The sequence below is a fragment of the Panthera leo genome, chromosome D2 (assembly GCF_018350215.1).
Source record: "Panthera leo isolate Ple1 chromosome D2, P.leo_Ple1_pat1.1, whole genome shotgun sequence".
Taxonomy (NCBI): Eukaryota; Metazoa; Chordata; class Mammalia; order Carnivora; family Felidae; genus Panthera; species Panthera leo.
The window spans coordinates 42,374,461-42,387,613 of record NC_056689.1 but is presented as its reverse complement, the minus strand read 5'-3'; the positions used below and the strand labels follow the sequence as shown (position 1 = coordinate 42,387,613).

Below are 13,153 nucleotides of genomic sequence, written 5' to 3'. Positions count from 1 at the left end.
ACCCGGGTCTGCGCACCTGCCACACCTTGTCCCTGAAATGCTGACTCTGCTGGAGGTGCAGATGTACATCCACGGAGGGGACCCTGGCATCACTGTCACAGGCCCAGATGCCTGCAGGCTCTGCAGGGAATATAAAGCTACAGTTGGTGGAAGGGAACGAACCCTGGGCAATGGGACAGAGCGGCCCTGAGCTCTACAAACTGTCACCATGGAGCCTCCTCCAGGTTGGTGGGGCCTCATCTTCGGACATCTGGACTTTTAAATGAATTGTCTTGAATTGTAATGTTGGCAACTAAGTAACCTGCAGCTAGCTGTCTCTGACTGGCAGGTGCTGGTGGCTAACTCTCAGCGAGCCCTGAATGTGCCAGGTAACGTTCCGGTGCTTTCTGCATGGTGAAGTCACCATTTCTGTCATCACATCTTACAAGTTGGGAAGCAGATGCACAGACTCAGTCACTGGCACCAGATCTCAATTTAATAAGCGGCATTTGAACGCAGACAGCCTGGGTTGCCCTCCCACAAGCGACTTGGCGCTCTCACCCCTTTCTATGTAAGACTCTGAGCCCCGACAACTGTTTCGATGAGCTTCTGTGTGCATGGTGAGTACACATTATCTTGCTTAAGCCTCACAGCAGCCCCATGGAGGCCTTATGTTCTAGGTCAGGAAGCTCGGTTCAGAGGAAGTGACTTTCCCAAGGTCTCTCGGCCTCTGTCTCAAGGGCTGTGACGGAAACTCGGGTCTGGCTGGCTCCGAAGTCCCAGCTCCTCCCACGAGGCCTGGTTGCTCTCTGAATCCCTCGTGTCCGACCTAGGGCCAGGCCCAACAGAGCCGTCGGGGCAGTCAGCGGGCAAGTGTGTGGAGCTTAGCTTCTGAGGCTACCGGGCAGGATCCCAGGGCAGCCTTGTCACACCGGGCTCAGTCCGGGATGTCAGGGGTGGGCCTGGGTCTGAGCAGCTCCACGGAGAACCTCACCGGGCTCGGTCCAGCCCACTTCCCTGATGTGAGAGGCACTGCCAAATCCCCCTGTGGACCATCTCGCCGCCCAGGGCATAGTTGATAGCATTGATCGTGGGCACCGTTTTGGCAACAAGGGCCGGCACCTGCGTGACAGAAAAGTTCAGGGAAGAAGCTTCACAGCCTCGGCTCCTCTCCCTGGTCCCACGTGGCGACCCTGGCCCTGCCCCGCCCTTCCCCCCACCCCCACTCCACTGCAGCCACCGGTCCTCTGTCCGTGGCTTGATTCTGCAATTCCTAAGGCTTCCTTGACCAGAGGGCGGGTGGTGCATGCAAACGCCCTCCTTCCCGAGCACCGGTCTCAGCCTTGGTCCCAGAGTCTGGCTGCCCCCGTCATCTCACATGAGGCCTAAGCAATGTCAAGCAGCAGCCCCGTGTGACCCAGGAGACAAGCAAATTCCCGATGCATTATGAGTGTTCAAAGGAAGAGAGAAAGAGACTAGCGGAAGGCCATAAAGCAGGAGGGAGAGATGGGGCATGACAGAGACACAGACATGGAGAGAGTTCTAACTTGGGGTGTGGGAGGTGTCTGTACCATTTGCAGCTTGGGGGAGATGGAGCTCACATCCGCAATGGTGGCATATAGGTACAGGAGGGCATAGGGGCCCCAACCAAACAGCAGTGTCCTGGCCGGCAGAGTGGTGTTCACCTGGGGAGAGAGTGTCAAGGGAGGGAGGCATTGACTTGCTTCAGGCGACTGCAGCCCCACACGCCTAGGGACCAGGCGGGCACTCAGCAGGGCAGGGCCGTGTGATCAGGCTGTGGGGCCACATGGACCTCTCTGGCGTGCAAGCTGTGGGACCCTAAGCCTGTCATCTAAGCAAGTAAGCTTTGACCTCATTTGCCTTTTCTGTAAAATGGCTTGATCATGCTTGACTTACCTGGAGGCAGGGGACTAGGGGACAGATAATGAGTTTCCTTTCTGGTCTGCACTCCTTCTGAGGAACCCCGGGCTCTGGGAGTGTGGATGTGTGAAGGAGGCTCCCCATATGAGCTGCCCCCATACCTCAGTCCCAGAACCAGCTCCCATCAGCCATCAGCAGCTGCAGCCACCTGGTGTGCCAACCTGTCCTGGGTTCAAAGCGGCTTTCCAAGGTGTGAGACACAACCAGGGAGCAGGGCCTGTGTTGCCACCTCTGGCCACAGGGAGGCGCACGACTTGCGATCGAACTTCAGGAGGAAAGTTGCTTGCTTCCCACATAAACTCAGGTGTTAAAAAGCTGAAGCTCAAAATCAGTGCCTATTTTCTCTTTGACCGTGTCTCCCTTTAAGAAAGGAGGTGACTTAAGTTGAAAGAGGACACTTTTTTTCATGGAACAAAAATATGTTAGTTGGGAGACATTTTTTCTCTTGAATTGCCCCCCATTAAAAAAAGGGGGGGGGGGAAGGGAAGGAAAGGAAACGAAAGGAAAGGAACGAAAGGAAAGGAAAAAAGAAAAGAGAAACAGTCCTCCTGGGGCGGGGCCGAGGCGGAGACAGTGTCACTTGGAAACCGCTCTGCTCTTGGATGAAGTCCCTGGGCCCATGCACAGAGACCTCTGCTGATGCTTCCTGAACTGATGGTTTCAAGTCAAGCCAGAAAAAAGAAAATCGGTGTGGCAGCCCTGTCTCTTGGCCCATTGAACCTCGGATAAACGTGGCAACTTTGAGCACCCAGGCAAGGCTTGGGCGGGCAGTGTGAAGGATAGCCTGGAGGAGGTGAGGGCAGGGGAGCAACAGCCCAGAGCCAGAATCCTGGTCCCCCCTCAGTCCTCCTCCTCCTCCTGCTGACTGGGGGCAACTTAGATCTCTGGCTAAAATCGATTTGTACAGTCCTTTTCCAATTCACAGGGGAAAAAAAAAAAATCAGGGCAGATTGAGTGTCTCAACAAAGATTGAGTGTTTCTTGTGCACTCTATGACCACTTGGGTCATGGAGTCCCAGACCCGGGTTTGATCCAACTCTGTTATTACTAGTTACGGAGCTTGTGGCTACTTACTTAACAGACTCTCACAGCCTCAATTTTCCACCCTGTGACATAGTGATAACAAAACCTTCCTTTGAGAGTGGTTGCAAAGATGGAATGGCAGAATGCACAGAAAAATAGTATTAGTATCTGATTTTTTTCTGAAATTTCAGTGCTTGTTAAGGCTCATCTGCTAGAGGTTGTCCAGGTGACAAAAGAAAATTGTGGAAAGGGAATATTAATGCAGAGATTCAGAAATGGCCAGGAGAGCTTATTTTGAAGAATTATTTTTCTTGGAAAAATGTGCTTGCGGGTGTGATTTTATGTTGTGGGTAAATTAGACATCTTGGGAGCAATTTAAAAGAAGCTTTTGAAAAACATGTAACTTTGTGCCAACCCTCAAATCCTTGGAAAGAACGAAAGGTGACAGCATGGATGGTGTCCAACAGGGTGACCCGGTTCAAGGTTATGGGGTCTGGTGAGTCCAAGCAGTCCTGACCCTTCCTCCCAGGTTTTGACGATGCCCAGCAATGGGGAGGGTACATTCCTGCTCTAACCCCCGCAAAGCTCTGAGAAAGCTGAATTTTCTCCTGATCACTGAAAACACAGAAAACCTCTCACTACTGTCTCTCACATCACTCATGTTCCCTGAGAGAGACAAAGAGATTTCTTTTGCTCTGGGAATTGGTCCTTACCTGGAGGTGGCCAGTCTTCCTGAGTTTCTGTTCCATGAGCCGATAGGATATGAATGTGATGAAGAGAGGCACGAAGAAGTTGAAAAAGGCCATGGTAAAGAGGAAGCTGGTGAAGTTTCTGCAGGCAGAGTAGGTAGAGGAGTCAGGACCATCTCTCAGGGAAGGCTCATCAGTGTTTGTGCTAGACAGTCACAGGTAGGGAACTGCTCTCATCAGACAAGTGCTCAGAGTATGGTTGTTCCCGGGTCCCAGGTTGACTCCCCTTAGAGACAGGGAGCCACTGGGCCCTCCTTGAACTTGCCTCTAGGAGCTAGAGAGCTGAAATGAGGGAGAGTCCTCCTTCAACTTGCTGTTGGGCAGTTCAAGTGCTCAGTCGTGTTCACATTATGTGCCCCAAGCATGGAAAATGGAAAATGTGTTTACCAAATGGAAGATACGTCAATGGACCAAGAGGAAGGATCATTCAAAGAGTGTTCCTGGCAGAGGGATTTGAAAGGGGTCTACAAATAAGAAAGAGACTGGATGCTGTGTCATTGAAGAAAACATTGAAGGATTGCCAGGAGAGCCTGGTGTCCTAGGTAGGGTCATGGGGAGGTGGGAGGGCTGACCAGGAACAGGTGGGAGTCACAAGGAGGTAGATTCCCATTCTGTGAAGGGGAGAAATGTTACCCATTCTGGGTGCTGCCCACTAAGGAGGGGTAGGAGGAAAGGCTGCCAGAGGACTGGACACTGGCTGGGGAGATATCTGTAGGGAGCACCCTGGAGAGACACTTGGGCCAGACCTAGGGTCCTCAAGTACATTTCACCTGGAAAGACTGTCATCAGGGGCAGATGCTTCATGAGTAAACATAGTAAACGTGGAAAGCAGATGAATGCGACATGACCCTAGTAGAAGCAAGAGGGGGGCTGGAGCCCACTGGACCCTTCCCCAAGTTGTCCCCTAAAGGGTGTAAGCCCTGGTGTCCCCAGAGCCTTGTGGATGGGGCAGTACTAGACGTATGCTCCATGATGGTGGAGGCCATCGTGCATCAATTTTGTCTCCTAGGACTAGGTCCAAGGTTTTGTTCACAGTAGATGCTCAGGAAATTCCAAGAACTGAGCTCTATGCCAAGGAGGTCCCTCCCAATGCAAAGACATTTTTGAATCTATTGAACAAAGGACATGGTGGGGCGCCTGGGTGGCTTGGTCGGTTAAGCGTCCAACTTCGGCTCAGGTCATGAGCTCACTGTCCGTGAGTTCAAGCCCCGCGTGGGGCTCTGTGCTGACAGCTCAGAGCCTGGAGCCTGTTTCAGATTCTGTGTCTCCCTCTCTCTCTGCTCCTCCCCTGTTCATGCTCTGTCTCTCTCTGTCTCAAAAATAAATAAACATTAAAAAAATAAATAAATAAAAAAAAAAAAAAAAAAAAAAGGACATGGCTCACCCTAGAAACTGATCAGGTCAGAGCTGGGACAACTAACCATGAAGAAGATGGCAAAGGGGTCACGGGCTCAGTTGCTGTTGTAACTGACACAGGTCAACAGCTCACTGGGTAATGCCCCTTCTTGGGACAACTCTACACCCCAGCTTGTATAACATGCCCATCACTTGGTCAGTCTTCAGAATGCACTTTCCCCAGTCCCATTGTCCACTTGCAAGTGGATGTCATAACTAAGGAGTTGAGATTGACTGGCAAATGTTGACATTTCCCCACTTGGATTTTCAGCTGTGACACTGTTGTTGAAAGGACTCACAGAAAGGTTCCCAAGGAAGGGAGATTTGTAGCTGCTCCTCCCACCTCACCTGTCCCCCCTGGAGTAGTCCAGGGTGCAGCACGTCCCCAGCGGCTCATAGTCATAGTGGCCCCAGCCCAGGAGGGGCAGTGCTGCCCAGAAGGCAGAAGACAGCCACACACAGATCACCAAGGAGATGGCCGTATTCCAGGCCAGTTGGCTGCCTGAATGGGAGAGAGGAGGAGGGTTGAGAGGAGGTAATAGCTAGGCAAAATGAAAAACAATGGACTTCATGATCACACAGAATATTCCTAAATCCTGGCTCTGAAGGTCGATAGCTTAGTGCCTCGGGCAAGTTAAAAGTTTCTCTGAGCCTCCATTTGCTCCTCCACAAAATGGGAATGATAATCCCCTACCTCAGAGGATTGTTATGGAGAATAAAAGAGATAATGGGTGGTGAAGATCTCCTGGCAGACTCTCTTTTCCATCTTTTTTGGGGACAGAAAAGGAGGGAGTAGCAAAGAAGTAGGTGTGTTTTCCAAAACCAACTTAGTAAAGAAGCATAGGTAGTGGTTCAGATGAGGGTTATGAGGGAGGGAGGCAGAAGGCTGGATGTATCACCGTGCTTAGCTGTTACTCAGAAGCAGGCTACTGTCTCTGCTTCCAAGATACCCTGAGAGGGCTCTTGACCTGGGCCTTAGGGTCCTATCTCAGTGCCAATAACTGCACTTGGTCCTGGCAGCATATTTTGCCATGACCAGTCCCACTGACCTGACCTCCTCCATGTCCCTTCTCTGTGGCAGCCTGATCCAGCCCTTCCCATCCAGTGCTTCCTCCTGGACCTAGCTTCAGAATGCCTTCCCCAGGTGCCTCCTTATATGGCTTATTTGTCATGTTCTTTTGTAGACAAGACCTCAGGGCAGAAGGCAGGACTCCAGGTGGGGTTTGATCAGCAGAGAGCAGATCTACAACCACCCTCATCTTGACACTTCACTTCCATTGATACAGCCCCAGATGCAATGTGCTTGAGTGTCATCCCCTGCTGTGGACTGAATGTTCCCACCAAATTCATATGGGGGAAGCCCTCATCCCCGGGAGATGGTATTTGGAGGTGGAGCCTTTGGAAGGTAATTAGGTCATGAGGGTGGAGCCCCCATGTTGGGATTATTTCCCTTAAGAGAGAAGACAGAGAGATGATCTCTCTTCTCCATGTGATGACTCACCAAGAAGGCAACTGTCTGCAAGCCGGGAAGATGGCTCTCACTGGAACCCAACTGTGCTGGCGCCCTGATCTCTGACTCCCAGCATCCAGAAATGGTGAGAAATATACTTCTGTTGTTTAAGCATCCAGTATATGGTATTTTGTCATGGCAGCCTGAGCTAAAACGCCACTCCCCTTAACTGTGGACATAATAATTAATATCTACCATGACCCATGTGTCACTTTTTTGGCTTTGGAAACAGATGACCAAGGTGACGTGCCCAGGGTCACCCAGTATGGAGTAGGTAAATTCCAACACCCTCCTTTCCCCTTCCCTGTTTCCATAGTGCTCCAGGGTGCCCTCCAGCACAGGAAAGGCTTTTCTCTAGGGACCCCTGGATAGGGACTAACTGCTCTATGTTGGGGTGGAGAAGCCTGTTGCTGTCTGAGAAGGTATGCATTGTGTATGTGCACATGTGTGAGTGCATGTATGTGTATGCATGTGCACACATGATGGCCCGAGGGAGCTTTGGGGGCTGGGCTGGGATCGGAGTGGCCCTGGAGGAGCTCCATGGTCAGCTGGGGCAGGTGGGGCTAACCTGCCACTAGAAATGATAAGAACAAAGGCAGTTTTTTGGCCTGGAGAGAGGTGTGTGACTTTGCCAAGGACAGGGGGCTATGTGTGTGTGGCGAGAGCAGATCTGCAGATTCCAAAGGGGCCATGCCCCATGCTTCGGGCCATGCTGGCCATGGACACCACAGTAGCCCCCATGCCAGGCAGAGCTACAGCTCAGAACTTGGGGCCCAGGAGACAAAGGGTGTGACCCCCCCTGGGAGGCATCCAGGCCATACCCAATCCCAGCTCAGCCTCTACTAGCTGTGTGACTTTGGGAAAGCTACTTAACTTCCCTGAGCCTCCGCTTCCCAGTCTGCAAGTTGGGGGTTTACAATGAGGGTTAGCTGAGTCACAGCTCCCCAAAGTATGTTCACATATCCCTGGAGGTGAGTGGGATTCTAGATGGTCTGTGGGTGAACATGTTTTTTGTGTGCTAAAATTATAAGAACATCAAAGTTGTCATTTCACAGATATTGTTGAGGATGAAACTAAAGCAGGTGTTTAAATTTTTCAAAGTGAATCACTTTTAAGAAAAAAAAATTGAGTTAATAACAGAGCAGGTGGTACATGGATGTGGCCAATTATGAAGGTGATATTTGACAATACAGCTTGGGAAATCCAGAGCCAGACTAGGCTTCATGACGCCCTGGCATGGCAGAGGCCCTAGGGAAGTGTGAGGTGCAGGGACACATGCCCAGCTACACACACACACACACACACACACACACACAGACACACACACACTGCCTCTCTGCCCCCAACAGGGCCTGTCTGCAAGAGCATTTTCTGTATCCATGATCTCATCTGATATCCAAAAACTGGGAGGTTGGTTACAAAAATCTGCTCTTAGAGGAGACTAAGGTTCAGAGAGGACTCCTGACTTGCCTGAGGCTGCATTGAGGGCACAGGCAGCTTTTCCGGCAGGTGCCTCAGCTCCTTTCAAGTCCACTCTCCCAGCCTCCCTCCTTTCCTGAATGCCCACACCACACACTCACAGACAGACACCCACCCACACTCCCCTGGACTGGGTAACACAGTGTAGACCTTTGTCCTGACCACCCTCACTGTGTAGATGTCCCTTCAGTCCAGGAACCCAAAGACGTACGCGAGCAGTAGTGGTGATAGCGCCCCCAGGCGATGGCTGCGCTGCTGCAGATGCTGGCCAACGCCGTCACGAAGCCCTGGAAGCCATGAGCCTGGCAGCCGTTGGAGCCATAGGGCCAGCGCCTGTGGGAGACACTGGGACCAGTGACCCCTTCCCTCTGTCCCTGCCCTTCTCCCACACCTGCCCCTCAGAAGCTTGGAGGGCACCTTCCTGAATGTTGGCTCAGCTCCCCAGAAGAGGGCTTCATGATCTGTTTTAACTAGAGGAAACAGCAGCCTCAGAGGTCAAGTCCCCAAGGTGAATGGGTGGAGCCCAGTGCAAATACCCTGGGCTCAGTGTCTTTTGCTGCACCTCAGTAGGACCCAAGGGTCTCTCTGTGTGGCCAGAAGCCTCCAGCATGGGAAATGGAACATCGTAGTCAGGAGGAAAGCCCATGCCTTTATTCTATAGATAGGAAAACTGAGGCTCAGAGAGGAAAAGGTACTGAACCAAGGTCAGACAGCAGATGAAGACTAAGCCAGAGGGTAGACCCGAGGGCTCCAGCTCTTAGCTCCATGGGCCAAGCAACCAAAACAGCTTCTGTTGCTCTCCTCCCTAAGCCTGGGAAGGGGCAGGCGGAGATCAGGATAAGGAATTGTCACTGATTCAGACCCCACAGACTGGTCAGCCCTGAGCGTCACACTCAGGTGTGCTCCAGCCTCTATTTGAATGCCTGAAACCAGAGCAGGAATGTTCAGTTCGCTTAAGAAAACAATCTTGGAAACACCTGACACCATACTGAAAGATCATGGTTTGCACATAAGGTTTTAGACACTTGTCAAAATCCTGTTTGCTTTTACGAACACTTAGGTAGGGCTTCCTAGGTGCCACGCATCATTTAAGTTACTTCCACATAATAACAAGTTAATACTTCCAGCCGCTGTACGAGTTAGGCAATAATATTCAACTTCTAGAAGAAGCCAAGAGATAGAAACACTGAAGCCAGGACTCAAATCTGGGCAGCCTGGTTATAGGGCCCATGCTCTTAATCCCGACAGTCATCCAGCTCTGTTGGTGGGGTTTGAGCAACTCTAGAAATCAGCCCTGGTTCTTCAGGGATAGTCTGGAACTCGGATTTAGCCTTGTGCTGCCTGCCCACCCTTTCCCCTACAGTGTTCTATAGATGGGAAGAATGCCTCTGTCCTGGCTGTCCGACACCCAGCTCAGGCTGGGCCCCTGAGCTCAGAGACTGGGGTGGGGGTGGGGGCTGGTACCGGAGGAGGCTGGATGTGGCTGCCACGAGAGCATTCAGGCTGATCCCACTGTCCGCCAGAGCCAGGCTCAGCACCAGCAGGTGGGTGGGGGTCCGCAGCTCCGGGGTCTTGCAGAAAGAGAGGATGGTGAGGCTATTGAGGCAGAGGCCGGTGAGAGCTGAAAAGAAGGGATGGCTGACGTCAGGGCTGGAGAGGCTGCCTGGGGTCAGAACAGGGGGCCTTGGGTAGATGGAGCCTCAGCAACCTTACTGGTGCAGCTCGTCAGACATCGCTGGCTCTCGGACCCTAAAGGCCATAAGATGTACATCCTGCCCCACCCCAACTCAAAGATAAGGAAGAAACCAATAAGGTACAGCATGATTCATGCTGGAACAGTCACAGTTACCAACAGCTGCTGACACTTGTAGGCTGGGCATGAGGCCGAGCACTTTCTGTGGATCCTCCCATTCAGTCTTCACCTGGATGCTGTCCTCCCCGTGTACAGCTGGGAAGCAAGCTTAGGGACACTAACTAACCTGCCCTAAGCACACAGCTGGAGTGGCAGAGCCGGACTCAGACTCAGGTCTGTTTAATTCCAAAATGCCACTCTGAGGCTGTTCAGCAATGTCAGGGAGAGCCTGGGAGAGGTGGGTTGAGGGGAGATCTGGGAGCTTCCTGGAGGAGCAGGCAATGAGGTGAGTCTGAGAGGGTGACCTCAGGCAGACCAGATCTCTAGTTTTAGCCTGGTTACCCACTTGCTGCTCTCTGAACCCTGCCTCCCCACTGAAAGGGAGGAGTTGGGAGAATCCTGTCTTCAAAATTGCAAGTGTTTACTAGGAGAGTAGGGTGTGGAAGAACATTCTAGAAAAAGGGAACAGCATGTGCAAAGATTTAATGTGGTAAAATTTCCAGGTCCATTTAAGGACTGAGAGGCATGCTAGATTGTAGGGTTCCCAGAAGAGAGGAAAAGGGGCAGGGTCCCCAGCCAATGGTGTCCCAAACTTCCAGGACCAGCCTGGTGGCTGCCCCTCCCTCTCCATCATCAGCTCTCATTGGGTGAGGAAATGGGCTGATTATTTCTCCGGATCTGCTGTGAAAAGGGCCGCATTCCCTAATAACTTAGTCGTGGACTGACCCAGCACCATGGTCTCCAGTCCTAACTCTGGCCTCAGGGAGCATCTCAGGGATTCTGGGCTGAGGCAGGCACCTTGTGGCCCCTGGAATGGAAATGCGTAGGGCTGGGAACAGAGATGGCAGGAGTACTGTGGAGCTGGAGAGGATGGGGGCAAATGAACTTAAATCCTGAGTGTCTATCTAGGCCAGCGCTTCACACCCATGGCCCCATCTAACCTTCACCACCACCCACTTGGGGTCAGAGAACCCAGCTGAACTGGGTTATAGTCACACAAAGAAGAGGTGACAGAGCTGTCTGTCTCCAGAGCCTACCAGAGGCCTGAGCTTATATGAGATTCTTAGCAGGATTTCTGGGGAGTGGATTAAATTTTTTCCCGGCCGGTGGGACATGAAAAGGCCTGAATTCTGGTTCTTGGTCATGTTCTGGGCAGATGTCCCTCACTCCCTGGGCCTTGCTCTCTCTCATCTCCCAGACCACGGCCTGCATCCTACAGGTGCACCCATCAGAAGCCCCATGGGTGGAGGCACAGAGGAGCAGGGTTTGGGGACCTCTCCTTGTCAGCTCCATGGCTGTGACCTGAGTTCTGGGAGCCCACTGGGTGCCCGCTCCACCCCAGGTCCTTCCTGGCTCACCTTCTACCAGCAGCACCATCCCCACAGCCAGCACCTCCAGCTCCCCGAAGCCGGTGGGCAAGGACCCAGATTCTGCCATGCTCAGCCCTTCTCCCTGCCAGCCTGGCTCTTCTCTGGTGCACCAAAACCAAGCTCCACCTTTTAAAGGGCCATTTCACGTGCTGGCACAAGCAGGTGATTATGCTAGACCTTGGGCTCCTTCTTGCCGCCCCCTGCCCTAAACTGTGCTTTTGGCCCCAAAAGAAGGAACCCATTCACCAGTTGGACAGTGCAGCCTTTGTGAAGCAGGAATGGAAGCCTGTCTCATTCATTTCAGCCCCATCAGGCAGGATTAAAGTCCTGGAATCCAAATGGTGTGTGGCTGAGAGCCAAATTAGAAAAGAGTTGCATAACCAAGGGAAGGGTGGGGAGCAGAAAAAGGGATTTGAGTGGCAGCTGTGCTTGAGACTGGGTCAGGAGCCAGGTCCTTCCATGCGTGTGCTCACAAGCGACTGGGAAAAGGATGATGCTTGGCAGGTCAGCTGTTGTCACAGAAAGAATCCCAACTGGGACTAGAGACTGAGGTCGTGTTTCAGAACCTGACATTAACCAGCTATCAGGACTGGGGTGGGACCATTGGGGTCTTCTCAGTTTCCTTCTTTGCAATGGAAATATCCTTTCTAAGTCTCAGAAAAATACATCATGGATACGGCCTCCAGGCTGCACTGCCCAACTCCCACAGGGCATTTAAGCTATAGGAGCATAAAAATCTCCCAAAGGCATTAGCTTGGGACAGAGGGACTGCTGTCTTTGTGGCCCAGGACCCCGCTAAGAGCTTTGGCTTCTACAATGAGGTCCTGTTATCAAGTTACACTGGCCAATGGTGTAACATTTGGAAACACTAGTCTAGAGTGATTTAACTCCTTTTCTGATAAAGAAACCAAGGCCCAGAGCTCTATCAGCAATATAGTTAATGTTAAGACCCCACTAAGAGCCAGGCACTATGCTAACTGACCTTATGACGACTCCTACAGCAATTCCATGAACTAGATACCATCATCCTTTGCATTTCGTGTGAGGGAACAGGCTCAAAGCAGTTTAGAATTGACCTGAGGTCATGTAGTAATTTGTGAGTTCAGCTGAAAGAGAAGCCTGGTCTCCTGTCCCCTGGGATCCGGTCAAGCAGCTCATTCTATTCCGTAAATGTTAATTTCCCATGCCTTTCCTCCGTTGGACCCCACCCCCATCTAATCAAGCCTAACCACCTCACAGTGCTTGCCCACATCCTCTTGGAAAACTTTCTTGATAAACGGTTACCCCTTTTCCTAATTTCTACCTTGTATTACTGGTTCATACATGTGTCAAGTTTTTTTCATGCCTGCAAGACTGCAGAAGACTTCAAGGGAGACGGGAAAGCAGGAATCAAGCAGGGCCAGGAATCAAGACCAGAGCTCGGTTAGGCCAAACAGAGATGAGAAGGCATCTCCAACAGAAGGAGGAAAAGGCAGAGATGTGGGAATGGTCACCCTTTTTGGCTTGGGGAGGAGAAGGGACAGGTGGCAAGCATTGAGAAAACCAATGGATTGGAAGAGAGGAAGAGATGGGAACCAACATTTCCTAGAAGCCAAGATTGTCAAAACTGGCCTGGCACAGAGCTAGGCATTTCATGTGTGCGCTGGGGCCCTAGGTATCTGCCTTGGTCACTGAAAGGGCGGGCCTACGCCGGCCGACTCCATCTTGTTCTGTGTCCTTCACCTAGACCATGCCTCCTCCCCTTGAGTAACCTCCCCCTCACCAGTTCAAACTTCCTGATCAAAACACGCCCAGCGACCTGCGTAACAGGACTCCGACCCTTCCCCAGCCAATCAGCTGAGGCCACAGCCATTACC

General features: G+C 51.9%; 1 protein-coding gene across 1 annotated transcript; it reads right to left on the bottom strand.

Annotated features, from left to right (window-relative positions):
- Positions 1 to 453: 453 nt before the first annotated feature.
- On the bottom strand, positions 454 to 11,435 carry RGR (retinal G protein coupled receptor). Its single transcript, XM_042909038.1, has 7 exons — positions 11,286 to 11,435; positions 9,540 to 9,696; positions 8,287 to 8,408; positions 5,435 to 5,588; positions 3,656 to 3,773; positions 1,551 to 1,664; positions 454 to 1,101 (listed from the first exon to the last, which is right to left on the bottom strand). The coding sequence occupies exons 1-7, from the start codon at positions 11,362 to 11,364 to the stop codon at positions 970 to 972; spliced, it is 876 nt and encodes a 291-aa protein (XP_042764972.1). The 5' UTR covers positions 11,365 to 11,435; the 3' UTR covers positions 454 to 969.
- Between the last annotated feature and the right edge of the window lie 1,718 nt (positions 11,436 to 13,153).